At 48.6% G+C, this 25,748-nt stretch overlaps 2 protein-coding genes across 5 annotated transcripts; one reads left to right on the forward strand and one right to left on the reverse strand.

Annotated features, from left to right (window-relative positions):
• On the forward strand, positions 1–4,581 carry MBLAC1 (metallo-beta-lactamase domain containing 1). The gene has a single exon (XM_045460569.1). The coding sequence runs from the start codon at positions 119–121 to the stop codon at positions 869–871; it is 753 nt and encodes a 250-aa protein (XP_045316525.1). The 5' UTR covers positions 1–118; the 3' UTR covers positions 872–4,581.
• A 518-nt stretch (positions 4,582–5,099) lies between these two features.
• On the reverse strand, positions 5,100–16,945 carry LOC123589019 (paired immunoglobulin-like type 2 receptor beta). Of its 4 annotated transcripts, XM_045460574.1 has the most exons (6): positions 16,709–16,945; positions 16,292–16,654; positions 15,583–15,969; positions 10,806–10,808; positions 9,355–9,516; positions 6,518–7,019 (listed from the first exon to the last, which is right to left on the reverse strand). In XM_045460574.1, exons 2-6 carry the CDS (start codon positions 16,344–16,346, stop codon positions 6,988–6,990), a joined length of 639 nt encoding a protein of 212 aa, XP_045316530.1. In that variant the 5' UTR covers positions 16,347–16,654; positions 16,709–16,945; the 3' UTR covers positions 6,518–6,987. The 4 variants fall into 4 exon arrangements, with proteins under 4 accessions (XP_045316532.1, XP_045316530.1, XP_045316529.1 ...); XM_045460576.1 differs by lacking the exon at positions 6,518–7,019 and adding an exon at positions 5,100–5,441 and having other exon boundaries at positions 16,292–16,943; XM_045460573.1 differs by having other exon boundaries at positions 16,292–16,945.
• Positions 16,946–25,748: the final 8,803 nt, after the last annotated feature.

Here is a 25,748-nt window from a genome sequence, read left to right on the forward strand (position 1 = left end):
GTGGCAAAGAACTGAGACTTGGAAGGTGCCACGCGGCGTAGGCAGGCGCGTGTGGGAACCCGAAGGGACTGGACAGTCCCCCATAGCCCCACTTTCCTTCCCCAGCCGTCCTTCTGCCATGAGCGGTCTAGTGCAGACCGAGCCGCTGCTCGGGGAGCCGCCTCTGCTGGTGCGCGGCGACCCCTACTCGGTGGTGGTCCTTCTGCAGGGCTATGCGGAGCCCGAGGGGGTGGGCGACGCGGTGCGCGCCGACGGCTCCGTGACGTTGGTGCTGCCTCAGGCCTGGGGCCCGGCTTCCAGCCACCGAGAGTCCCCGCCCGAGGGCGGCGGGGCGAAGACCGCCCTGGAGGAGGCGGCCCGTGGTCCCATCCTCGTAGACACCGGGGGCCCTTGGGCCCGGGACACACTCCTGGGGGCCCTGGCGCGGCAGGGCGTGGCCCCCGGAGACGTGACTCTGGTGGTGGGCACCCATGGACACTCGGATCACATCGGGAACTTGGGGCTGTTTCCCGGGGCGGCTCTGCTGGTCTCTCACGACTTCTGCCTCCCCGGGGGCCGCTACTTCCCCCACGGGCTAGGTGAGGAGCGGCCCCTGCGGCTGGGGCCGGGGCTCGAGGTGTGGGCCACGCCGGGCCATGGGGGCCAGCGGGACGTGAGCGTAGTGGTGGCGGGCACGGTCTTGGGCACCGTGGTGGTGGCGGGCGATGTGTTTGAACGCAGTGGAGACGAAGACTCGTGGCAAGCGCTGAGCGAAGACCCGATGGCCCAGGAGCGGAGCCGGAAGAGGGTCCTAGGCACAGCGGACGTGGTTGTGCCTGGTCACGGAGCCCCCTTTAGGGTGGTCAGGGAAGCCCCTCAACCACCGAACTGACGTCCAGGAGAACAGAGGACCCAGTCGGCTGAGTCGGAGGAATCAGGGGTGATGGCTTCCAGCTGTCGCAAGAAGCTGGTTTTCCAGCAAGGACAGTCACCGATATCACTGCAACCAAACTAGGACCAAGCACTGACTCAGCCGTGTGCCACCTCTTTGGGCCTCCGTAAAATGGGAGAGTGTTCTTGGGAAAGTCGTCCAAAATAAAAATAGAAAACTGTATGGAAAATCGTACGGCCCTCATGTAAATGCGAATCATTAATAATGACAATCCTGAAATTTGGTAGTTAGCAGCTGCAGCAGGGGGACACTTTGGCCAATTGCTTATTTCTCATAAGATAGAGATTTGCTGTGAAGGTGCAGGGCATATAAGTAACACCTTAGTCATGTGATTATCATCCATCTGTTCAAGGAATATTTAACAACCTGCAATGTTTCAAACACTGCCCTAGGTCATGGGGATGCAACAGTGAGCAAGCTAGACAAACTCCCTGTCCCTTATGGAGATTACATTCTAGAGACAAAGACAAGTAAACAACAATAATAGTAAACCAAATAATTACAGATTGTGAATAGTGACATGAAAGAAAAGGAGGGCAAAGGGGATGGAGTGCCAAGATGGGAAAATGACCTCTTTTATTTAAGGTCGTCAGGAAGAGCCTCTGAGGAGATGATGTTTGATCAGGGAACCAAATGAGAAGAGAGCCAACCATATGAGGATCTGGCAGTTGTGCATTCCAGGCACAGGAACAGCAGGTATAAAGGTCCTGAGGCAGGACAGCTTGACCTGCTTGAGTAGCAAGACTATGGGGTTAGAATGTAGAGTGCCAAGGAAGAGTGGCAACAAATGAGGACAAAGAATTAGGCCAGGCCATCATGGACCATGGTTAAGGGTTTGGATTTATACTGAGAGAGAAGCCTTTGGCTTTTGAGCAGGCTAATGACTTGGCCTCATTTATGTTTTAAAGTAACTACTCTTGTTCTACTAGTTCTGAAGTTCTACTCTGAGTGGAGAAGTGGTCAGAGTAGGGCAAGAATAGAATCAGCTGGACTGGTTAGGAAACTACTGTAGTCTTTCAGGCAAGAGAAGTTAGTGGCACCTGCTCTCCCAGAAATGCTGTTCTGGCTGTGGCCCTCTTTACAGCTGTGCCCCAGGCCCTCCATCCACACAGTGTCAGAACCCACAGAAACACTCGGGGTGGGGCAGATGAAGGAGAGGAGCAAGTCTACCTTGTTGCGGATGATGAGACACCCTGGGTGGATGCTGTGGCCGCAGGGCCAGACTGAGGGTTATTTTCCAGGCATCCACAAAGGCCAGGTGGAGGTCACCAAAGGCAGCTCAGAGGAGCTGGTTAACCTAGAGGGTGAACCAGTACATACACAGACTCGTAGTTGGTGTTGACCAGTTTGATGACCACAAGAGTGCACAGTTCCCAGGCCAACGGTGCAGCCACAGCCGCCCAGATCCCTGCCAGTCATCAGATAAAGATAAATGAAGTGAAGGTGGCGATGTGGGCACCCAGCCTCAGAACTATCATGGTGTGGGGGCCCCTGGCCAGGTTCCCCACCTTCTGGGCCACAGAGTGCGGGGAGGCCACTGGTGTGCGGAGGGAGAGTAGGGGCCAGCTGTGTGCTCACCAATGCAGCACTGTGCCCTGAGTGATCTCCATGGCCCCATCTGATATGTGGAGTGTAGATCCAATAGCTTCAGGGCTATGAGGGGGATGAAAAGGAGGGGATGGGGGTTATAGAGAACTATGCACTTTCAACTTGCACAAATAAAAATTCCAATCCCGACTTACTTTCCATAACATGGTACTCTTGCCCATGATTCTGGTCTGGTCATCTAGAGCCAACACATCTCTTTGGCCACACTGACTGTCTCCACAATGGACGGTCACCTAAGCTAGTCCAGGCTTGGTCATCTTAGGGGTTTTGCTGGAGCTAGTGGAAAAGAAAAGTCGAGTTCTTTCCTGAAAGACTGACATGGGAGATGTATGGAAGTGTTGAATCACTATACTTACATACATCACTATACGAAGTGATGCTACACTGAAGCTAATGCTACACTGTATGTTCACTAACTGGAATTTAAACAAAAACTTAAAAAAACAAAACAAAACAAAACAAAAACACCACACTGACCTGAGAGGATAGGTCATTCGCCACCCTGTGGGAAGAGCCCATGGCGCTGGGGCCAAGTGGAGGCTGAGAATGAAGCTGAACTATAGGGGGCAGAAATGAGCAGTTATGAGAAATAGACCCCGGGGAGAAATCTGAGTGCTGAATTCAAGCCAGATCCGCTGCTGAACTCTTGAGTCACCAGGGCTAATCAACCCCTTTGCTGCCTGAAAGGCTTTGACCGTGTTTTCAGTCACAACAAGAGGAGTCCTGAGTGGATACAAACACAGGTGGAAATGACCCATTAGAGAGGCCTCGAAAATGGTGGGAAAGCAGCATTCGAGGTGGGGCCCAGAGTGACTGTACTCTTAGAAGTTTCTTTTAGCTTCCTTCTTGTGTAAATTCTTAGGAAAACTTGACCCATATGATTAGATACTTGTACTTGCAAATATTCAGTGGCTCCACATCGCAAACTTTCTCGTCCAGTCATCTCTGAGACAAACTTTCCCTGCTCCAGTTTGGCAGGACTGCCTGCTTCCTTCCAGACTCCTCTTCTCCTTCTGTCCTGCAGGCCTTTGATCCTGCTCTATTCCTGCTGGCCTCCCTCTGTTCTGTACCATCCATCGATCCAGGCTCAACTCAGCTCATCTACAGAAAAACCTCCCCTGATTTTTCCAGCTCGTCTTTAAACTCTTGCAGTGCATTCTCTGTATTATTCACTTAACATTAGATATACCCAGTGTCGATAATTTTTTCTGGAAATGTCCTCTCCTCATTGTGCCCTTTGAGAGCAGAAACTAAGGAAAAAACAAAAAAACAAAAAAACTTCTCTGAATGCTCCAGAGCTTGTGTTATGTCTACAAATGCCATGTAATAGACACATGCTATTTTTCTCAGCTCTGACTCCTTGCCCAGGACTTCAGGGTCTGTCTCTGCCCATTCTCTGGAGAAGTTCCAGTATCCTGTGCACTCTGCGAACAAAGGGGTGCCACTCAGAGCCCTCCTGTTCACCTCTTCCTATATGAAGCTCCAGGTGTCTTGCCAGAGGGCTTTGGGGCTGGGATCCCAGGGTGGTATGGGAGTTGATGGATCAAAGCTGTAGGAGGGAGAAAAACGTAACAAGCTAAATAACGGGAAGCTCCCCAAAGCAAGGCTGCAGGAACCAGCCTGTCTGAGGACAAATAAGCCAGGATGCAGCCAAAGGGCCTGCCCCCACCAGCCCATCTTGGGGCCTGTCCCATGGTGGGGAAAGAAGGCTCAAAGTGTCCTCAGGAGACTGGAAGCATCCTCCATGACAATGAAGCCTCCAGTGACCTGGACCTGGAGCAACTCCTGGAAGATGTTGGAGAAGAGCCGGAGCAGCTGGAGGAGCCACAGTGTGGAGATGACCCTGGGGAGTTCACCACGACCTTCTTTGAGGAATAGCTGTGTGCTCCTGCCTCACCCGCTTCCACAGGAGCAGCAGAGAGAGCCCCTCAGAGGGTCCCTGAGAAGCTACTAAGTGTGGGGTTTGTTCCTCGGCTACAGGTCAATTGGCTAAAGTCACGGCTCTGCAGTTTATGTGTTAATAAAACAGGTTACTGGCTTAAGTGGTTCCATTCGTCTCTAACCACATGCTTCCCTTGGCTTCTCTCCCCGCCCCCCCCACCCCGGTCCCTGTGGCATGTCCCTGTTTCTGGTGGGAGGCCGGCACAGTATAGGGATCTGGGAAGGCAGTGAGACCCAAGTCCTGGGAGGAGGCCGTCGAGAAGGGCAGGTCTGGGTTCAGACCTGGCTCAGCCACTTACTAGGTGTGTGGCCTTGAGAAAAGCACTAACCATTCTGGGTCTTCTCTTCACGCCTCTGGTGAGTGCATCCAGGACTGTATAAGGTTGTTGGTGATGCTTACATGAGTGATGCACTTAACGCGGTACATGTTATGGTAGCAGAAGTAGAATGGTTAGATAAGGGGGCAGAGTCTGGGCTCTGGGCTGGCTGCCAGTGTTTGGTGTCCCCCACCTGGCCTGAAGGCAGTCACTGAACACCAGCCCTGGAGGAGGGATCTTGGGTGTGAGCTACTTTTACAGCTCATTTTTGGCGAGAAGGAAAAGACAGAAGATGCCATCAGTTTCTCCTTAGGTGCCTTCAGGCAAATCCTACTAGTACTTTTATTTTTGTGGGCAAGGGCTGGGAAGTTGAAGAGGGAATGGAAGCAGATGGCTCTGTTTCTCTCTGGTCCTTGGTGGCCTTCCACACCCACTGGCTTTTGTCTGTGTCTGGCCAGGGTTATTACTAGAAGCTGTGACCTTCTGTGCAGCTTAGTCTCAGGGAGTCCCCATTCAGTCCTGCTCACTGGGCCTTTCCGATAGAGTACAAGGTCTCCTGCGGGCTCTCCTTGGGAGGGGTGCAGGGAGGAGCTGGAGAGGGTGAAGGAGGCATAAAGGATGCTGCTGTCATCCTGCACTTCATCCTGGGGGAGAAAGAAGGAAAAGGAGGTAGACAGCGGAAGGGGAGTGGCGGCTGTTTCCCCTCCCTCCCTCCCCCTGCCGAACCTCAGGGCTGGAATGGGTGTCTGTGCTGCAGCCAGTTCTTCTCCATCCTCTGCCACTGAAACCTCTGATGTCCCCCTGCCACCATCTCCCCTCTTGTCCTTCTGAGTCTGTCTACAGCGTTTCCCAAGGATCAGCCCCTGGTTCACAGACATCCCCTCCACCACCCAACACTATCCTGGGAGGTCCCATCATCGACAGGGACAGCCCTCTGAACACACGGGACTCCTAATGTCCCCCCAACTCTAGTGACCTCCACTCCACTCAGCCATACCCTGGACTCCTTTTTATCCCTGGGATTGAGAACTCTGAAATATTAAGTGCCAGCATCATTTTTATGCTACAACTTTCTTTCCTTCCAGCTTTCTTTTATCATCAGCCTGTTTGGTATATCTGTGTTTTGACCCCCTGAACTCTTGTCCCTTAATAATCCACTTTCTTTTGGGCTGTCCAAGCTCCCTGCTCATCCTCTACTCTCTACTCCTGCCCTTTCACTAGTTCCTTGACTGCCTGTGTTCCTCTGTCCTTATGCCACACTTAGCTGACACAGCTCTAATTCTGGATGTGGCTGATGGCAGAGAATGCTATTAGCTTACCTAATATCCATTCATTTCTTCTTATTCAGCTACAGAACCTTGATTTTATTTGGGGTGGCAGTGTGCTGCCCTACTGACAGATGTGGGACATAGTACATCCTAGCCAGTAAGATTCAAGGGGAAGTTGTGGGTAGGGTTTTCAGGAAGACTCTTTAAAATGAGGACAGACAGGGGCGCCTGGGTGGCGCAGTCGGTTAAGCGTCCGACTTCAGCCAGGTCACGATCTCGCGGTCCGTGAGTTCGAGCCCCGCGTCGGGCTCTGGGCTGATGGCTCAGAGCCTGGAGCCTGTTTCCGATTCTGTGTCTCCCTCTCTCTCTGCCCCTCCCCCGTTCATGCTCTGTCTCTCTCTGTCCCAAAAATAAATAAACGTTGAAAAAAAAAATTTAAAAAAATAAATAAATAAAATGAGGACAGACAGCTGTGGCATAGTCTTTTTTTTTTTTTTTTTTCCTTTCTTCCTTCCTCCTGTTTCCTGTCTGGATTCAGAAATAATGGCTGGAGTCTGAGCAGCCATCTTGGATCATGAGGCAACCTTCAGGATAAAAGCCAGTAGCCATAACAGTGAGCAGGAAGATAGAAGCCTGAGTGCCTAAGGACAGTGTCCTCTGCTATCTGTTTCCTCATCCTTTTATATGAGGGAAAACAATAAACTCAGTCTTATTTAAGCCCTGTTACTTTTGGTCTCTGGTACCAGCAGGTGAACGTAACTCCTAATGAACAAGTCCCAGAGGGTTCTAACCTGCATGAGGAAAAACATGAGGCGATGCCTTTACAGAGTTTATGGCTTCTCATCTGAGTTGAATCCTTAAATACTGTCTTCTATATCCTCAGTGACTATGTCATGTTTTTCTTCATCTCCAACCCTCATCCTCACTCTAGAGACAACCACTGTGATTTTTCCTCTGCAGAATTAAAAACAATTTGTATATATCTGAGTTTATCAATATTTTTATTCATGGCTCTTAGGTTTTATGTTATATTTAGGGAGATCACCTCTACTCCATGGTTATAAAATAGTCTCACGTGCTTTATTCTGATGCTAGGGTTCTTCCCCTCCCCCCCATGCCGTCCACCCCCCATTTAACTCTTTGATTGATCTCCATGGAATTTATTTTGGTGCAAATTATGAGATAATATTATTTTCTCAGATGGCTGCTCAATTGTTCCCTCACCATGTATTGAATTACTCATCTTTCCCCATTGATTAGAAATGCCAGTTTTTAACCTACTAAATTCCTGAATATATTTTGACCTATTTTGTCCTGCCTATATTTGGGCTTTTCTCTTTTAATACATTGGTTTATCTGTGTATGAATATGACAGCATTGAATCATTTTAATTATTGCAGCTTAATAATTACAAGTGCTAGTGCTCACATAGTCCTTATTCTGTGCCAGGATCTGTTCTCAATGAATTACATTTAATTGTCATGACAACCCCCAGGGTGAGTACTATTATTATTCTCATTTTACCGATGAGTAAGTTGAGGCACAGAGTAATACAACCACTGCACCAGAGTTTCCCCAGCCAGGATTTGAGTGCAGGCAGTCTAGATTCTATGCTGCTCACCTCTGTGCTTTAACATCTGATAGGGCTAATCTCCTCTCACTGAAATCTTTCTCTAGAGGAATTTCAAATCAGTATTGGAGGGTGTTGGGGTGTAAATAATTAATGCCTCTAGCCCTGTCCTCTTTTTTTTAATTAAAAGTTTTTTTTTTTTTTTATTTTAGGGGTGGGAGGGGCAGAGGGAGAGAGAGAGAGAAAGAGAGAGAGAGAGAGAGAGAGGGAGAGAATCTTAAGCAGCCTCCCTGCTCAGTGCAGAACCCAACACAGGGCTTGAACCCACAACCCCGAGACCATGACCTAAGCTGAAACCAAGAGTGGGACGATCAGCTGATTGAGCCACCCAGGTATCCCTAGCCCTGTCCTTTTAGGTGTAAATGCATACACTCAAATTTCTGATGAACATCTCTGCTCAGATGCCACACAGGCATGTCTAACATGTCTCAAGCTAAAGAAGCATTGTTCTCCCCACAACATGGTCTTTGAACTCCTGTGTTCTCTAATTTGCTTGGTGGTTTCACCCAAGTTCTTCCCACTCCCTTGCCCCTACACCAGCCTGATCACCAAGTCTTACCGGTTTTCTCTCTTGAACTCTTCCAGGGTCTGGCTCTATCCCTCCACCCACACTGCCACTGCATTAGATTGGCCTGGCCCACCTCTGGCACCTCTACCCCATACTTATGTATCTGCATGGTGAACTGTTTCATGTTGCCTCTGGGAGCAGAGGCTCTTGGGTGTGATTTACGAGGTTCTCTTCTCCCATCTCCAGCCTCCTCCACAGCACGGAACTGCTTAGAGTTCCCCCACTGCTTTCCCGTACCTGCGTGGACAGTGATGTCTTCACCACCCTCACCACTTGCCTGGCTAATTCTCTTATACTCTTTGAGACTTTTTGTAGTGTCACTTCCTATGGGAAGCTTTCTGTGATTCCCCTCCAATGTCCTAGACTACCACAGTTCTTTCCAAATGAGGTAGTCACCCCCTTTCCCTCTTCCACTGAGTTCCTTGAAAGCAGAACCTACCCTTTATTTACATTTGTGTCTCCAATTGTAAGCCAGACCCTGGGGGTGCCTGGGTGGCTCAGTTGGTTAAGCATCTGACTTTGGCTCAGGTTATGATCTCATGGTTTGTGAGTTCAAGCCCTGCATCGGCCTCTGTGCTGACAGCTTGGAGCCTGGAGCCTGCTTTGGATTCTGTGTCTCCCTCTCTCTCTGCCCCTTCCCCACTTGTGCTGTTTCTCTCTCAAAATTAAATGAGTATTAAAAAAAAAATTATAAGCCAGACCCTGGAAGATAGGCCTTCAACCAACGCTTGCTGAGCTGAACCAACTTCCTTTCCCTTCTGCTCTCTTCTTACTCTTCCCAAGGCTGACCCTCCCCTCCCCACGAACCAAAAGGTAAGAATTGATGGGAAATGATTAAGTTAAGAGAAAAAAACTATAAAATGATCAGATTTGTGGGGAGGGATTGGTCTGGAGCAGTGGTTCTCAAACTGGATCACACACGGACACCACTTGATAAGACCTTGAGAAATGCAGATTCCCAAACCCAGACCTAGATACCTGCAGGGATCTGCATTTTCTAGCCTGCACCTGCGGTCATTCTGAGGCGGGTGGGTTCTGAGAATCACTCCAGTTGGGAAGGTTGGTGGGGAGCATGGCCCAGAAAAACTTACCTTTGCTTCTCTTCCACCAGAGGTAGACAACCAGTCCCAAAATTGCAGTTTTGAACATAGCAACGGGCAGTGCCACCTTGACCATGGTTTCCATATTCATGTCCCTTGTGGTGGTGGTGACAGTGGTGGTAGGGCCCTTGGTGATTGTGGTCATCTGGGCAGCTGACAAGACACAAGAATTTAGCAGATTCCCCCTCAGAGGCCTGGAGGTATCTGGATGAAACTTAAATCTTGTTCCCTAGTGTGCGGAATATTGGGGGTGGGGAGCAACTCTCTGAAGCTCTCACACAGGATGGGGGTGATGAATCCACATCACTCAGTTTAAATCCTGACTCTACCTCTGATCAGTGGTGTGACCTCAGAACCTCATTTCATCCCTGACAAACAGGGATCACTAAATCCACAGGAACAAAAAATACTTTTTATTGTAAAATATACATAACAAGACTTACCATTTTAGCCATATGTAAGTGTACAGTTAAGTGGCATTAAATTTCTTCATGTTCTTGTACAACTATCACTGCTATCCTTCTCCAGAGGTTTTTAATTTTCCCAAAATGAAACTCTGTGTATCTGTTAGACACTCCTTACCCCCTGGCCCCACCACTGGCATCCACTGATCTGTAGATGCTGCTTTTAGACAACAGGCTTGATAAATGGAAACTGATCAAGGCAAAATGACCCACATGGACTCCCTGGCTGAATCCAGACAGACCCATCAGGTGACCTCAAAATATCCATAGGCCCTAACTGACCAATGGGCTACATACAACCAGGCACAATGACCAAAACAAGGGAAAATTCCATGTATCATCACACCTCCTCACCTTCCCCGCTTTTAAAACAGCTCCTACCCATTGCCTTGCTGCAGACAACTTTTCTTCTTCTATCCTGCCTGCTGCTCCCTTTCACTGTAGTCAATAAAACTTCTGTCACCTTTGTTCTGCCTTGGGTGAATCCTTTCACCTGCCTGGGCCACATACTTCCACCGATCATCCCCCCACATTTGGGAGCCCCCATCTGATCGAAGAGACACCATGTTTTAGTCTGTCTACGATTTTGACTGCTCTAGGGACCAACCTCTTACAAGTGAAATCAAACAGTATTTGTCCTTTTTCAGGATTGTTCTAATCAATGAGAAAACATCTGTAAAGCACCTCTAATTTATATTGGAATGTATTAAAATTTTTTTTAATGTTTTATTTTTGAGGGAGAGAGAGAGAGAGACAGAGTACGAGCAGGGGAGGGTCAGAGAGAGGGAAAAACAGAATCCAAGGAAGGCTCCAGGCTCTGAGCTGTCAGCACAGAGCCCGACACGGGGCTCAAACTCACGAGCCATGAAATCATGACCTGCGCCAAAGTCAGACACTTAACCGACTGAGCCACCCAGGCACTCCTGGAATGTATTTTTAAGGCTAAATTAATATTTAAGACTTACAAACAGATTGTACCTTCTTTTAATGGACCATTAAAAAATTGATCAAATCCAGGGGCGCCTGGGTGGCGCAGTCGGTTAAGCGTCTGACTTCAGCCAGGTCACGATCTCGCGGTGCGTGAGTTCGAGCCCCGCGTCAGGCTCTGGGCTGATGGCTCAGAGCCTGGAGCCTGTTTCCGATTCTGTGTCTCCCTCTCTCTCTGCCCCTCCCCCGTTCATGCTCTGTCTCTCTCTGTCCCAAAAATAAATAAACGTTGAAAAAAAAAAAAATTGATCAAATCCAAAGGAAAAAAATCCCATTTGAATAAAATCTTCAGGTTAGTGTGGACCAAATTCACTATTCACTCTTATTAGAAATGAAGAGTAAAAGGGTAAAATACCATTCCTCAGTTGAGAATTTAAAAATTTAAAAATTTCTTAATCAGGGGCACCTGGGTGGCTCAGTTGGTTAAGCGTCCGACTTCAGCTCAGGTCATGATCTCACGGTTCGTGGGTTCGAGCCCGGCGTTGGGCTTTGTGCTGACAGCTCAGAGCCTGGAGCCTGCTTCAGATTCTGTGTCTCCCTCTCCCTCTGTCCCTCCCCCGCTCATTCTCTCTCTCTCTCTCTCTCTCTCTCTCTCTATCTCTCTCTCTCTCTCTCTCAAAAATAAACATTAAAAAATTAAAAATTACTTAATCAAAGAAACATATAGAAGATAACATAATTATTAATCAAAGAAACTGCCATGCTAGATAATATAAAAACAATATTAATGCATATAAACGCTAAAGCTACACTCAAAGTTAAATTTATAGCATTAAATACTTATGTTATTTTAAATATGGAGACATTTTTTAAATGAATGAAATAGTTCCCAAAGAAAAAATACCAAAAACAGAGAGAAGCTGGCCTTCTCTGAGAAGGAAACAGAGGAAGAATGTAATGAGAAGCTATGTAGGAGTAAATTTATGGGAAACAGGACGGCATTAGGTGTAATAAATGTGGGCAGTGGTTATTTAGGGAAAAAACAAACAGGCAAACAGATGAAATTTTTCCAAACCTAACAACAAAAAAGTGTTGAAACTATGAGTTAGTGTATGTTCCACTATAGACTGATAAATCTAAAAACCTCTCGGAAGTGGATGATTTTATAAAACAAACAAAACATTTAAAAAATATGTTTAAGATGGGGGGGTGCCTGGGTGGCTTAGTTGGTTAAGCGTCTGACTTTGGCTCAGGTCATGATCTTGCGGTTTGTGAGTGTGAGCCCCATGTCGGGCTCTGTGCTGACAGCTCAGAGCCTGGAGCTGCTTCGGATCCTATATCTCCCTCTCTGTCTGCCCTCCCCTGCTCATGCTCTGTCTCTCAAAAATAAATAAATAAAATAAATAAATAAATGTTAAAAAGATATGTTTAAGAAATAGCATAAAAACTTTAACTCATGACTAGTCAGAGATGAAATTAAGAACACTATTAATTCCCTTTTATAAAGATTCTAAGCTCAGGAAGTTTTATGGGTAAACTCTTGGAAAAAGTCAAGGAACAGATAATTCCTAAACAGAAGGTTTCAGAACACAGAGAAATGGAAAAGTTCGAAACTCTTTTTTAAAATTTTTTAAATTAAAAAAAATGTTTTAAGTTTATTTATTTTGAGACAGACAAAGACAGAGTGAGTGGGGGAGGGGCAGAGGGAGAGGAAGCGAGAGAGAAAATCCCATGGAGGCTCCACACTGTCAGCACAGAGCCTGATGTGGGGCTTGAACTCAGGAAACCGTGAGATCATGACTTGAGCCGAAACCAAGAGTCAGATGCTTACCCCATTGAGCCACCCTGGCCCTCCTCAAATTTTCTTATTTGAGAGAGAGAGAGAGAGAGAGAGAGAGAGAAAGAGACAGAGAGAGAGAGAGAGAGAGAGAAACTCTTAAGCAGGTTCCACACTCAGCATGAAGTCTGATATGGGGCTCAACGAGCAGGGAGGGCTAGATCCCAAGACCCTGGGATCGTGACCTAAGTCCAAATCAAAATTTGGAAGCTCAACCAGCTGAGCCACCCTGGTACCCCAAATTTTGCAATCCTATGTCACTTTGCAAATCTAAATCTTGTAATATGAGAATGCTGAGGTTATTCTCAATAATTTTTAAAAATGCAGATTAAAATAAGCCATTGGGGGTGTTGTTTACTTGCTTGTTTTTACTGATCCAAGTAGAGGGACCCACCCAGTATTGGCACTACAGGAAAATGGATAGGTTGGCATTGCATTTGGGAATATCTATCAAAATGCAAAATGCCCAGGCATGCCCTTTGACCCAGTAATTTCAGTGCTAGGAATTTATCCTGTGGAAATACTGGACAAGTCTTCAAAGGCCTGTGTTTAAGGGTGTTCTTTGCAGCTTTGTGTTGTGTCAACAACCTAAATGTCTTTTTTTTTTTTTTAAACTTTATTTATTTTTGAGAGAGAGAGAGAGAGAGAGAAAAGGTGTGAGTGGGGGAGGGGCAGAGAGTGAGGGAGAGGAAGAGAATCCCAAACAGGCTCCACACTGTCAGAACACAGCCTGACACAGGGCTCAAACCCACGAACCCTGAGATCATGGCCTGAACCGAAGTTGGACCCTCACCTGGCTGAGCCACCCAGGCACCCCCAACCTAAATGTCTTTAAATAGGAAACTGAATAAGTACATTATGATACATTACCGCAAGGGGACGCCCTGCAGCCTTTTTTAAAAAGGCATAACTGGGGGCATTGGGTGACTCAGTCACTTAAGCCTCACACTCTTAATTTCAGCTCAGGTCAGGAAGTCATGGTCGGTCCTGAAATCAAGCGCCATGTCAGATTCCATGCTGAGTGTGGAACTTGCTCAAGGTTCTCTTTCTCCTCTCTGCCTCTTCCCCGCTCACACTCTTTATCTCAAAACAAATAAATAAACATTAAAAACACATTTCTTTTTATTACTTTCCTATATTTTTTAATATGAGCATGAATATCCAATTAATTGTATTAATTGAAAAATTAATTTATTGGGGTGCCTGGGTGGCACAGTCGGTTAACCTTCCGACTTTGGTTCAGGTCATGATCTCAAGGTTCATGAGTTCGAGCCCCATATGGGGCTCTGTGCTGACAGCTCACAGCCTGCAGCCTGCCTCAGATTCTGTGTTTGCCTCTCTCTCTGCCCCTCCCCTGCCTACGCTCTGTCTCTCTCAAAACGAAATAAACATTAAAAAAAAAATTTTTTTAAGAAAAATTAATTTATTGATGAAAAATTCATAGTAAATGTGACTGAACTGAGAAATGAGGAAAGTTAGGAGGATCAGGGAAGGAGGACGAGGGGTCTGGGGAGAGCGAAAACCTCTCAAAAAAGGCCATTTAAGGGAATATGGAGGAGGTGCCAGAAATAGAAATCCAACGCTGTCTTGCTAAATTCAGGTTGTGAGCCACTTTCTATTTGCTCTGAAACCAGCACGGTGGCCAGATGGGACAGTGGTTTACCAAGGGTGGGGACACGGAGAGTGTCCTTCCACCCAGGAGCAGTGATACGTTGTTAGAATTGTCAGTGCAAGTGATTATAAAGAGCAGACCTGGGGTTTTTAGTTTTTAAGGAATATTTCTACAGATAATATTCTACAGACAGTGCATCCCCTAGTGCCTGCTCCTGGGAAGGGCTCCCTCCCCAACTGCTCTGGAGACCGACAAACCTAGGTTCAAGTTCCCAAGGCCTGCTGGGTAACGTGGGAAGATCTGCTGCTGTAACACATCCCGTTCCTGGGTTAAAATAGGTGAAGACAACACTAGGATCAGGTCAGCTGTGAAGCTGAGCAGCTACTAGGTTAAGAGTGGAGGCTCTGGGGTGAAACGGGGTTCAAGTCCTGCCTGCGCCATGAGTGCGGCTCTGGGCAGACGTTTAGGCTCTTTGAGCCTCAGTTTCCCTATCTGTAACAGGAAGATAAGAGCAGTGCCTACTGTTACTGTGGGGTCGCGGGGAAGGTTGTTAACCAGGGTGACGTACACCTAGTTGTTCAACCTGACACAGTGCATGGTAAGCGGCAGCCGCCATATTTCTGCTGTAGATGGCATGTCTCAAAGGCCAGGATGGAGGAGCAAGATCGGAGTGGACAGTGGGGACGGTGCAGGCAGAGGTGGGGACCAGGGATGGGGGGAGGCAAGGAGGGTAAAGAGGATGGAGGCAGGGGAAGAGGGGGATGGGAAAGGAGAGGAGGGAAGGGGCTGGGGCAGGGAGCATCGTGGGCCAGGTTCTGAGGAGCAGAGCAGGAGAAGGACGCGGGGGGGGGGGGGGACTGGGAAAAGAGGTAATGGGGTGTGGCCAGGGGACAGGGGTCTTGGGTCATGATTGGGTACCTGCTGTGTGTGCTGGGTTGAGCCCGCGACTGTGGGGAGACACAAGACTGGGGGCTGGCAGGGGCTACTCACAGGGACACAGGACAAAGGGAAGGCAGACCACGCCCTGAAGAAGTCAAGTCCACCTGGACAGCGTGGGGTGAGGGGAGGGAGGCAAGACTGGAGGCCCAGCTTGAAGCAAGAAGGGAGGATTCCTGGGCAGCCTGGAAGGTGCTGAGGCTGGGGCGCGGGGTGGGGACTGGCTCCGGAGGGGGCAGTGAGGGGGATGGGCAAGGAAGGCAGCCCAGGTTTGGGGAGATCCAGAAGAAAGAGTGAAGTTGGCAGAGGCCTGGGGAGGGGAGAGGGGTGGGGAGAGGAGTTTGAGAGAAGGGGTAAGCAGGAAGATTGGGGCCTGGGCCAGGCCTGGGGGATGAGGGCACCATGCAGGGTGGGTGTGGTGGCTGCCAGGCAGCTGGACTCACCGGTAATGGTGAGTTTGGTCCCTGGGATGGACTGCCACACCTTTTTGCCATCTCTTAGCGTTTCCACTTGGACCTGGCAAAAGTACCTATTCTCATCTTCTTTCCGCAGGTTCTGTATACACAGGGTGCCAGAGTTCTGACCCTGTCTCAAGTCCAGGGAGATCCGGTTCTTGTAATCCTTATGGATAAAACGCTGGGTACTGTTGTAGATGACCTCTCCATGGAAGTCTCTCCGTTTGATGGCTATACTCAGTCTGGGATCCTTGGCTAACTCCCAGCAGTGGAAGTAGGAGAAAAAGATGCAGGTGGAACCACCCTCGGGGGCTGAGAGAGACGCTGGTTGGTTGATCCCAAAGTCGGTGTTTGGATTGCATTCTTTTGAGCTGTCTGGAGGAGAGAGAGGAGAGACTTTGAGCCACTGGGAGAGACGAGGAAGATAACCCCAGACCTTCTGGCACCCTCACTCACAGAGCACACCAAGTGTGACAGATGGCAGGACTGGCCCTCTGGCCTGGGTGTCCCCCTTGCCGGGCTTGGGGTAGGGAGGAGGGTGAAGGGTTGGGGAGGACCTGGCACCATGGGACCAGCCTGCTGGAGCTGGGAGGCCTGGCCGGCTACCCCAGCAGACCCCTTCTCCAGCTGCCCAGCCACAGCCCTTCCTGGGGACTCCTGGCCCTCGGGGCAGAGCCAGGGTGTCCTGGACACTCACCAGCCTGCAGAGATGCCGGCAGCAGCAGCAGGGACAGCAGCAGGGACGGACCCATTGCCTCACTCTCCTCCCAGGAGAGGAGAAGCCAAGCAGCTCTGTCAAGGCCAGAGGGTAGGCCCTACAGAGGTGCCTCCTCGGGGAGTCCAGAGGAACGTGGAAAGCGTGGATCAGGTTCCTTCGGAAGAGCAAGGGAGGGTGAGCTTCCCCAAACTCGCGGGCCCCCGGAGTACCCAGCACTTCCTTTATCAATCTGGTTTCTTCTTTTTCTACGTTGCAAAAGCGCCTCCCTTGTGGTCAGTGCACAGAGAGCCGTGAGAAAGGCCCCCAACTTCTTTCTTCACATGGAGGGCCATAGTTCATGGCCTTTCTTCACATGGCCATGGTTCATGGTTCTTTCTTCACATGGCCACCCCATACCTTGGCCATCTGTGGCCTCGCCTCTTCCATCTCAGCTCCTGGCCACCTCTCCTCAGGAGTCAGTCTCTGTCTCTCCACCTCTCCTTCTCACTGGCTCTCTGGGCGTCTCCTGGCCTCTGTCTGTCGTCCAGGGGAAGGGGCTGCAGCAGAACCAGCTTTGGCTTTTCCAGCCAGAGGACAGGCAGCCATGAGTCTCTGCCCAGCTAACGCCACCCCAGAGGAAGGAGGAGGGACCCACTGGCGATCAGATGGCCTCGACCCCAGCACCAGGCGCCAAGGACACCCAACTTGCACCTGGCCGCTCTCCCTCCCAGCAGGGGTTCCCCTGCCCAGGACCCAGGCCTACCAGGCTCCTTCCCTCCCCTGGTCAGCTCCTTTTGTGCAGTCTCACACCATCCCTGGGGTTAAGAGGTGAGGGTGGGCCTTCTGGAGCCCATGCCTTGACCCACAGGAGGCAAGACTGGATCGGCAGGCACCTCTGTCCTCCACTCCACAGATGAGGAGATCAAGGGCTCAGAGAAGCCCTGCCTCAGGTCATGTGACTCTCGAGGCAGGTCCAGGACTCAAACTCCAGTCTCGCTGAATCCACAGAGCCTTCTGCTCCTTCTGGATGCTCCCACCAAGTTGCACCACACAACCTTGGGCCTCGGCTCCCTTCTGGGGGGTAAGCCCCAGGAGGCTGTATTTTTATAATGCTCCTTAGGTCATTCCCTCCACAGCTGTGAGAGCCCTGGCTAATTGGGGGCCTTCCTTGAGCAGGGGGGAAATAAGGCCCAGAACAGTAATGAGTCACCCTCCGGACGGTCCCTGGACCGTCTCCAATCGAGGGCACTGCCAGCCTGTGACTGCTGGTGGGTGGGGACGAGATACTGGGGCTGAGACCATTGGTGACTCTCTGTGCTGGTTTTAGGAGGCTCAGCTCCCTCCCTCCCCAGAATGAGGTTGGCATTGGCTTACTCAGTAGATGGTGGGGATTGGAGAACATGATTTCATCACAGGAAGTGGCCCCATCTTCTGGAGGCCGAAGCAAGAAGACCAGCTTCCTTTCTCAGTTGCTTCCTCAGTCCTAATTTTCCCCCACGCTTCTCCCAGGGCCTTCCAGGCAGCCCCTGCCCTGTCCCTGTGTCTGCATTTCTTGTACTTCCCCCTAGGCCCCAGGAGACAGGTTCTGCATTTTCATGGAATCCCCTTCTCTGAGCCAGGCCCTAAACATCCATTGCCTCATTTTCAGCCCTACAACATTGGGTGGTGGATTTGTTGTTTTTCTATTTTCACCATCAGGAAACTGAGGCACCATCAGGAAGCAGCCTTAATGTCATGGAGTCCACTGGGCTGTGAAAGACATTTGGGTGAATGGTGACAGCTGGAAAGGTGGACAGAAGAGAGGACAAGGGACCGACTGCCTTTTTGGCAGTTCCTCTAGAGGGTGACCTGCCCTGTCTGAGGGGTAACACCTGAATTTTATTCCCACCTTACCTCCCTGGCTGTGGAACCTGGCTGGACAGTCTCTTCTTTGCCAGGTCACCCAAGGAGGGGGCTGGACCCCACTAGGGGGTGCCCCAGCCCCTTCTGTTGGGCAGCGTGGCATGTTTACTCAACAGGCTCTGGGTCACTTTGGCAGAGTACCTGTCGCCCGGGTGCCTCAGGCCCTGCCTCTCCCATATACGATCTCCCTAGATGCAAGCTGCACATTCCGTGCCATGTGCAAGCCCATGGCCCCAGTGGGATCCCTATGAGACTTGAAATTAGGAGACATGATTTCTGCTCACAGATGGTGTGTGGTCTTTGTGTTTGTTCATCCTCCCTTGTCCTGGTAGCATCCTCCCTGTCCTGGATGGGCAGAGCCTAAATGCAGCTTTTTAGCCCAGGGGGTGGCTGTGGGGGAGGGGTCAGGAGTGTGATCAGAAGCAGGGACAGAGTGAGGACTATGAGCTGTGGATCACAATTTGAGAATAAGGCCTTAGATCTTCCTCCAAGTTCTACTAAGTTTATGTTCTCCCTTCTTCATTGGCCACATCTGTCACTGTTCCAGTCCCTTCCCCGTCCATGGCACCTCACCCTGCTCCTCTTTTCCCCCCAAGATCAGGAGTAAGGCAAAGAGGTCTGCTCTCACTGCCCCCATTCATTGTGATGGACGTTCTAGCTCATGCAATAAGGCAAGACAAATAGGTAAAATTGTTCTGTGTTTTCTGAGAATCTGTATTTATGTATTTGGCATTCATTCATCACATGGCAATTGTATTAACTTTTTTTTTTTTTTTTAATTGTCTGCATTCTTGATGCTCTGGCACTTGTGGCCTTGCTGACTGGGGAGAGATGGCCCCTCCCAAGGCTAGCCTATTCTTAGAACTTGCAAAGGGCTTTCCTAGGAGCATGTCTCTCATATGCAAACTAACCCATGGGGCCCATACTCTAAACCACTTCCTTTATCTAACTTTCACACACCAGGCCAATATTTCTTCTGCCCTGAGTCAACCCTGTGCTGGATTCCAGGCAACTAGCCATAGCAGTTGTAGCCCAAAGCCCACCAATCCTAAGCTGTTTCCCCTTCTTTGCCATGTCTTGCCTGGTGAAAACACGATAAAGTCTGTGGTCTATGCTTTCCACTTGTTCTTGCCTCTACCTCCTCTAGTGTTTCCAGGTGGCCCTCTAATGACATGGCGTTTTCCTTTCTCTTAGGAAATAAAAATTATAGAAAATTTCCTTCAATGGCATTAGTTCTGTGTCATCACTCAGTCACCTCTACAATCAAAATCTTGCATGTACAACAATCAATACAAAATGCATCCAGATTGAAAAGGAAAAAGTAAGAACTGTCCTTATTTATAGACGACTTGACTGGTTATGTAGAAAATCCAGTGGAATCTACAAAAGAGCTAATAGAGGGCACCTGGGTGGCTCAGTCGGTTAAGCATCCGACTTCAGCTCAGGTCGTGATCTCGCAGTCCGTGAGTTCGAGCCCCGTGTCGGGCTCTGTGCTGACAGCTCAGAGCCTGGAGCCTGCTTTGGATTCTGTGTCTTCCTCTCTTTCTGCCCCTCCCCTGCTCATGCTCTGTCTCTCTCTGTCTCAAAAATAAATAAAAACATTAAAAAAAATTCAAAAGAGCTAATAGAGTTACAAGTGATTTAAGCAAGTTTGCAGGATACAAGAGCAATATACAGAAATCTTATTGTGTTTTATATGCTAATAACAAAGAATTGGAAATTGAAAAAAAAACATTTATAATAACATCACCAGTATGAAATACTTAGGAGTAAATATGGCAAGATCTGTACATTGATAACCACAAAATTTGCTGAGAGAAATTGAAGAAGACTAATAAATTCTTCTATGAGAGGACTCAATACTATTAAGATGTCAAGTTTCCCCAAATTAATCTGTAGCTTTAACACAATCTTAACCAAAATCCCTGTAGGCTTTTTTGCCGAAACTAACAAGTCAATTCTGAAATTCCTAAAGTGGGGCGCCTGGGTGGCTCAGTCAGTTAAGCGTCTGACTCTTGATCTTGGCTTAGGTCATGCTCGCGGGCTTCATGGAATCAAGCCCTGCGTTGGGCTCTGCACTGACAGCGTGGAGCCTACTTAGGATTCTCTCTCTCCCTCCCTTTCTCTGCCTCTCTCTTGCTTGTGCACGCGCTCTCTCTCTCTTTCTCTCCCTCAATGAATAAATAGGCGTGCCTGGGTGGCTCAGTTGGTTAAGCATCCGACTTTTGGTTTCAGCTCAGGTCATGATCTCAGGGTTCACGAGTTCGAGCCCCACGCAGGGCTCTGCACTGACGGTGCAGAGCCTGCTTGGGATTCTCTCTCTCCCCCCCTCTCTCTGCCCCTCCCACATCTCTCTCTCTCAAAATAAATTTAAAAAATAAAACAAACAAACAAACAAACGTTAAAAAAAATTTCCCAAAGCCGTTCAAGGACCGAGGCCAACCAAAACAACTTTGAAAATGAAAACAAAGTGGAAGATTTCTGCTATTCGACATCAGGACTTATTATAAAGCAATTGTAATTGAGATGGACAACTAGATAAATGGAAAGAACAGAATACAGAAATAGACGTAGACATATATGGTCAATTAATTCCCCACAAAGGTGCAAAGGTAATTCAGTGGAAATGTGATAGTCTTTAAAAAAAAATTTTTTTTTTTAAATTTTTTTTTCAACGTTTATTTATTTTTGGGACAGAGAGAGACAGAGCATGAACGGGGGAGGGGCAGAGAGAGAGGGAGACACAGAATCGGAAACAGGCTCCAGGCTCTGAGCCATCAGCCCAGAGCCTGACGCGGGGCTCGAACTCCCGGACCGCGAGATTGTGACCTGGCTGAAGTCGGACGCTCAACCGACTGCGCCACCCAGGCGCCCCTAAAAAAAATTTTTTTTAAACGTTTATTCATTTTTGAGAGACAGAGAGAGACCCAGCATGAGTGGGGAAGGGGCAGAGAGAGGGAGACACAGAATCCAAGGCAGGCTCTAGGCTCTGAGCCATCAGCACAGAGCCCGACGTGGGGCCCGAACTCACGAACTGCAAGGTCATGACCTGAGCCGAAGTCAGTCACTCAACTGACTGAGCCACCCAGGCACCCCATGAAATGATAGTCTTTTAAACAAATGTACTAAAACTACTAGACCTCCATATGCAAAAACAAACCAAACAAAACAAACAGAAAAAAACCCACAAAAGCTCACAACAACACACAAAACACCATACCTTGATCCATTATACAAAAATTAACTGAAAACGAATGATAGGTTTAAATTTAAGACCTATGGGGTGCCTGGGTGGCACATTCCGTTAAGCGTCAGACTGTTGATATTGGCTCAGGTCATGATCTCACAGTTCGTGAGATTGAGCCCCATGTTGGGCTCTGCACTGACAAAGTTTACAAAAATAACTGAAATACAAAATATACAAAAATACAAATACAAAAAATACAAAATTTAACTGAAAACGAATGATAGGTTTAAATTTAAGACCTACAGGGTGCCTGGATGGCACATTCTGTTAAGCGTCAGACTGTTGATATTGGCTCAGGTCATGATCTCACATTTCGTGAGATTGAGCCCCATGTTGGGCTCTGCACTGACAAAGTTTACAAAAATAACTGAAATACAAAATATACAAAAATACAAATACAAAAAATACAAAATTTAACTGAAAACGAATGATAGGTTTAAATTTAAGACCTACAGGGTGCCTGGGTGGCACATTCTGTTAAGTGTCAGACTGTTGATATTGGCTCAGGTCATGATCTCACAGTTCGTGAGATTGAGCCCCATGCTGGGCTCTGCACTGACAGCATGGAGCCTGCTTGGGATTCTTTCTCTCCCCCTCTCTCTCTGCCCCACCCCTGCTCATGCACGCACGCTCTCTCTCAAAATAAATAAATAAACTAAAAAATATAAGGCCTAAAATTATATAACTCTAGAAAAAACACAGGAGTAAATGTGACCTTGGGCTAGGCAAAGATTGCTTAGATTCAACACCAAAAGCATGATCCATAAAAGAATATACTAATAAATTGCAGTTTATCAAAACTAAAAATTCTGTTCTTCAAGAGATACTATCAAGAAAATGACAAATAAAAGCTATGGACTGGGACAAAATATTTTCAAATCACATAACTGACAGAAAACCTTCAATTTGATGAAACAAAATCTCAATTAAAAAAAAATTTTTTTGGGGCGCCTGGGTGGCGCAGTCGGTTAAGCGTCCGACTTCAGCCAGGTCACGATCTCGCGGTCCGTGAGTTCGGGCCCCGCGTCGGGCTCTGGGCTGATGGCTCAGAGCCTGGAGCCTGTTTCCGATTCTGTGTCTCCCTCTCTCTCTGCCCCTCCCCCGTTCATGCTCTGTCTCTCTCTGTCCCAAAAATAAATAAACATTGAAAAAAAAAAAAAAAAAAAAATTTTTTTAAGGTTTGTTCATTTCTCAGAGACAGAGAGACAGAGCATGAGCAGGGGAGGGGCAGAGAGAGAGGGAGACACAGAATTTGAAACAGGCTCCAGGGTCTGAGCTGTCAGCACAGAGCCTGATGCAGGGCTTGAACTCACGAACCGCAAGATCATGACCTGAGCCGAAGTCGGACGCTTAACTGACTGAGCCACCCAGATGCCCCCAAAATCTCGATTTTAAAGGTGAGCTGAAGACTGGATTAGATGGATTCTTCATTGAAGGAGATATACAGGTAGCAGCACATGAAGAGATGTGTGACATCATTAGTCATTAGGGAAATGGAAATGAAAACCACAATGGCATACCATCATATATCCGCAAAATGGCCAAAATTGAAAGACCAACCATACTAGCGGTTGGCAAGGATGTGGAGCAGCTGGAACTCTCATACTACTGATGGGAATTTAAAACAGTACAAATATTTTGGCCATTCTTTAAAATGCTAACCATACACCTACTGTATATTCTAGCCACACCCCTCATAGGTATCACAGTGTTGACCAGTTGCATCAGCCTCACCTAGGAACTTGTGGAAATGCTAATTCTCAGGCCCCACTCTACCTGCTGAAGTTTGAGAACTGCTGCCGTGGGGCAAGGACACTGACTTTGAGGACTCCCCCTGTGTGTTACTTTTACTTTTCATAGCAATCCTGTGAGACAGAGGAATCGTATTCTACCCGACAGAGGACGAAACTACAGCTCAGAGGGGTCACCTCACTCTAGTTCCCTCCACTGGGCAGGTCGGGAGTAGTTTGGACCACTCTCAGGTTTGTGCACCTTGTAAGCTTGGTGCTTCCCAAATTATTGCCTCCTTTCCTCCCACAGCCCTTCCTAGTGCTTCATTAGCGCTTCATTCATCAGGCCACTTGTCAAGGTCTGGGCAAACAAAGGCAACGGGATGTGAGCGTGAGGTGAGGCAGGAAGATGACAATAGTTCTCTGAAGGAGAACAGGGCACAGTCTCTACCCTTCCCCATGAACTGCCTGGTGCCACTGCTGACAACAGTACTGTGTTTATTTACTTCCTCCTGTTTTCTATCCAGAGGACGGGGCCCAGAGAGGGTTTCTCCTGTCCTGGTTAGGGGCAGGCATGCAGTGAGCCCTCCAGGAATTAGGACCCAGCTGGGAAGGGAAGACTCACCCGTGTGAAGCAAGGAGAGGGAGGCCACAAAGTCAATGCTGAAACAGGTGGGGATGACATCTCCCACTTACTGGGTGCTGGGTGTTTTGCTTATTTGCTGTATTCTTGATGCTTTGACAGGTAGAGCCTCACTGACCAGGGAGAGACTGCCCCTCTCAGTGCTGGCCAGTTCCTAGAGATGGCAAAGACTTGCCCAGGAGCACACCTTTCATATGCAAACCAACCAGTCCAGAGCCCAGTCCAGAGCCCGTACTCCAAACCACCTCTTCCATTTGGCTCTTCTGCTCCAGGAGGGCAATATTCCTCTACCCCATCCTCCCCAGGGCAGCCTCTAACCTGCAGAATCCGCTGAAATTATTCCCACTGGCCAATCTTAAACCAGCTAACCTGCTTTGCCTTGTCTTTTCCACAGACACTAGATAAAGGCTCCTGCCCGTGTTTTCCCTTCACTTCCTCTGCTTCCTGACCGACCTTGGTGTCTCCCGATGCAGCCCTGCATGAGATTCCATGCCTCTGGGATCTAGGGATCAATGAGTATAAATTCTTACCTCATGACAGTAATTTCTGTGTCTTTGTGTCTTACCATATCTGATTCAAACAAATCCAAATAAAATTATATATATATATATGTATATGTGTGTGTGTGTGTGTGTATATATATATATATATATATATATATATATATATGTTAAATGTTTACTTATTTTTGAAAGAGGGAGAGAGAGGGCCAGCAGGGGAGGGGCAGAGAGAGAGGGAGACAAAGAATCTGAAGCAGGCTCCAGGCTCTGAGCTGTCAGCACAGAGCCGGAAGCAGGGCTCGAACTCAGGAACCGCGAGATCATGATCTGAGCTGAAGTTGGCAGCTTAACCATCTGAGCCACCCAGACGCACCTAAAATTACATTTTAAAGTAGGAGTTAACTCTCCCCGTAGGCAGGGTCTGTTATGGTCCTCATTTTACAAGAGGAAACTGAGGTCCTGAGTAAGGTTGTGAACATCACTTAAGGTCACATTGCCACTGAATACCTGCTGTGGTGTTGGGTCTGTGCCTCTGCTCCCTCCACGTCCCCATGCAGTGACAACCGTCAACAGTCCTCTGGGCCACATCAGCACCCAAGGGTTCCCTTTTCTGTGTTGTCTTCCTGCTACACAGGGAGATGCTTGAGGACTGACCGGAGCATGGAGCTTTGGGTCCTTGGCACCTGGCAGAGTGCACGGGGCAGTCAGTGCCGACTGGTGTGAATGGAAAGAACACAGAGGTGGGTGTCAGGTGATGACGATCCATGTAGCTTTCCAGTCAGTGTGCAGTGTTTTCTGTCTTACCTCATTCTGTCCTCTCTCAGACCCTCTAAGGGAGGTAGCTGTTATCCCCACTTTACAGATGAGAAGACTGAGGCTCGGGGAAGGGAAGGCATTTGCCCAGCAGTCTGACCCAGGGGCTGCCTTCTGTGGAGTCTGCCACTGTCACATTCACAAGTTTCATTTGTCATGTGACCGAGACTTCCTCACCTGTCAGCCTCCTCCTCATGGCTGCTGGCTGCATTCCAGCTCCTGATCAATGTGACAAATGCCAACAGAGCCTCTCAGAGGTGACAGCAGAGGGCTGAGGACTGGGAGGCACCGGCTGACTCCTGACCTTGCTGTGCTCCCAGCTTGAGGGAGGAGGAAGGATACTCTCAGAGGTGACCCTTGTCGCCCTTCCCCTCTGTGTCACAAACAGCTCTCCAGAAGCCCCGATTCATAGCATTTGCCAGTTTCCATGGTGCAAGAACTCCCACAGTATGGAGTTAGCTACCTCTGTGTGGACCAAATGTTTGCATCTCCACTGGACCCCCCAAATTCCCATGTTGAAGCCCTAAGCACCAGTAGGGCTGTATTCAGAGGTGGGGCCCCTAAGGAAATAACCAAGGTTAATGAGTCATGGGGGTGGAGGGCTGATCCTATAGGACTAGTG

The sequence above is a fragment of the Leopardus geoffroyi genome, chromosome E3 (genome assembly GCF_018350155.1).
Source record: "Leopardus geoffroyi isolate Oge1 chromosome E3, O.geoffroyi_Oge1_pat1.0, whole genome shotgun sequence".
Classification (NCBI taxonomy): Eukaryota; Metazoa; Chordata; class Mammalia; order Carnivora; family Felidae; genus Leopardus; species Leopardus geoffroyi.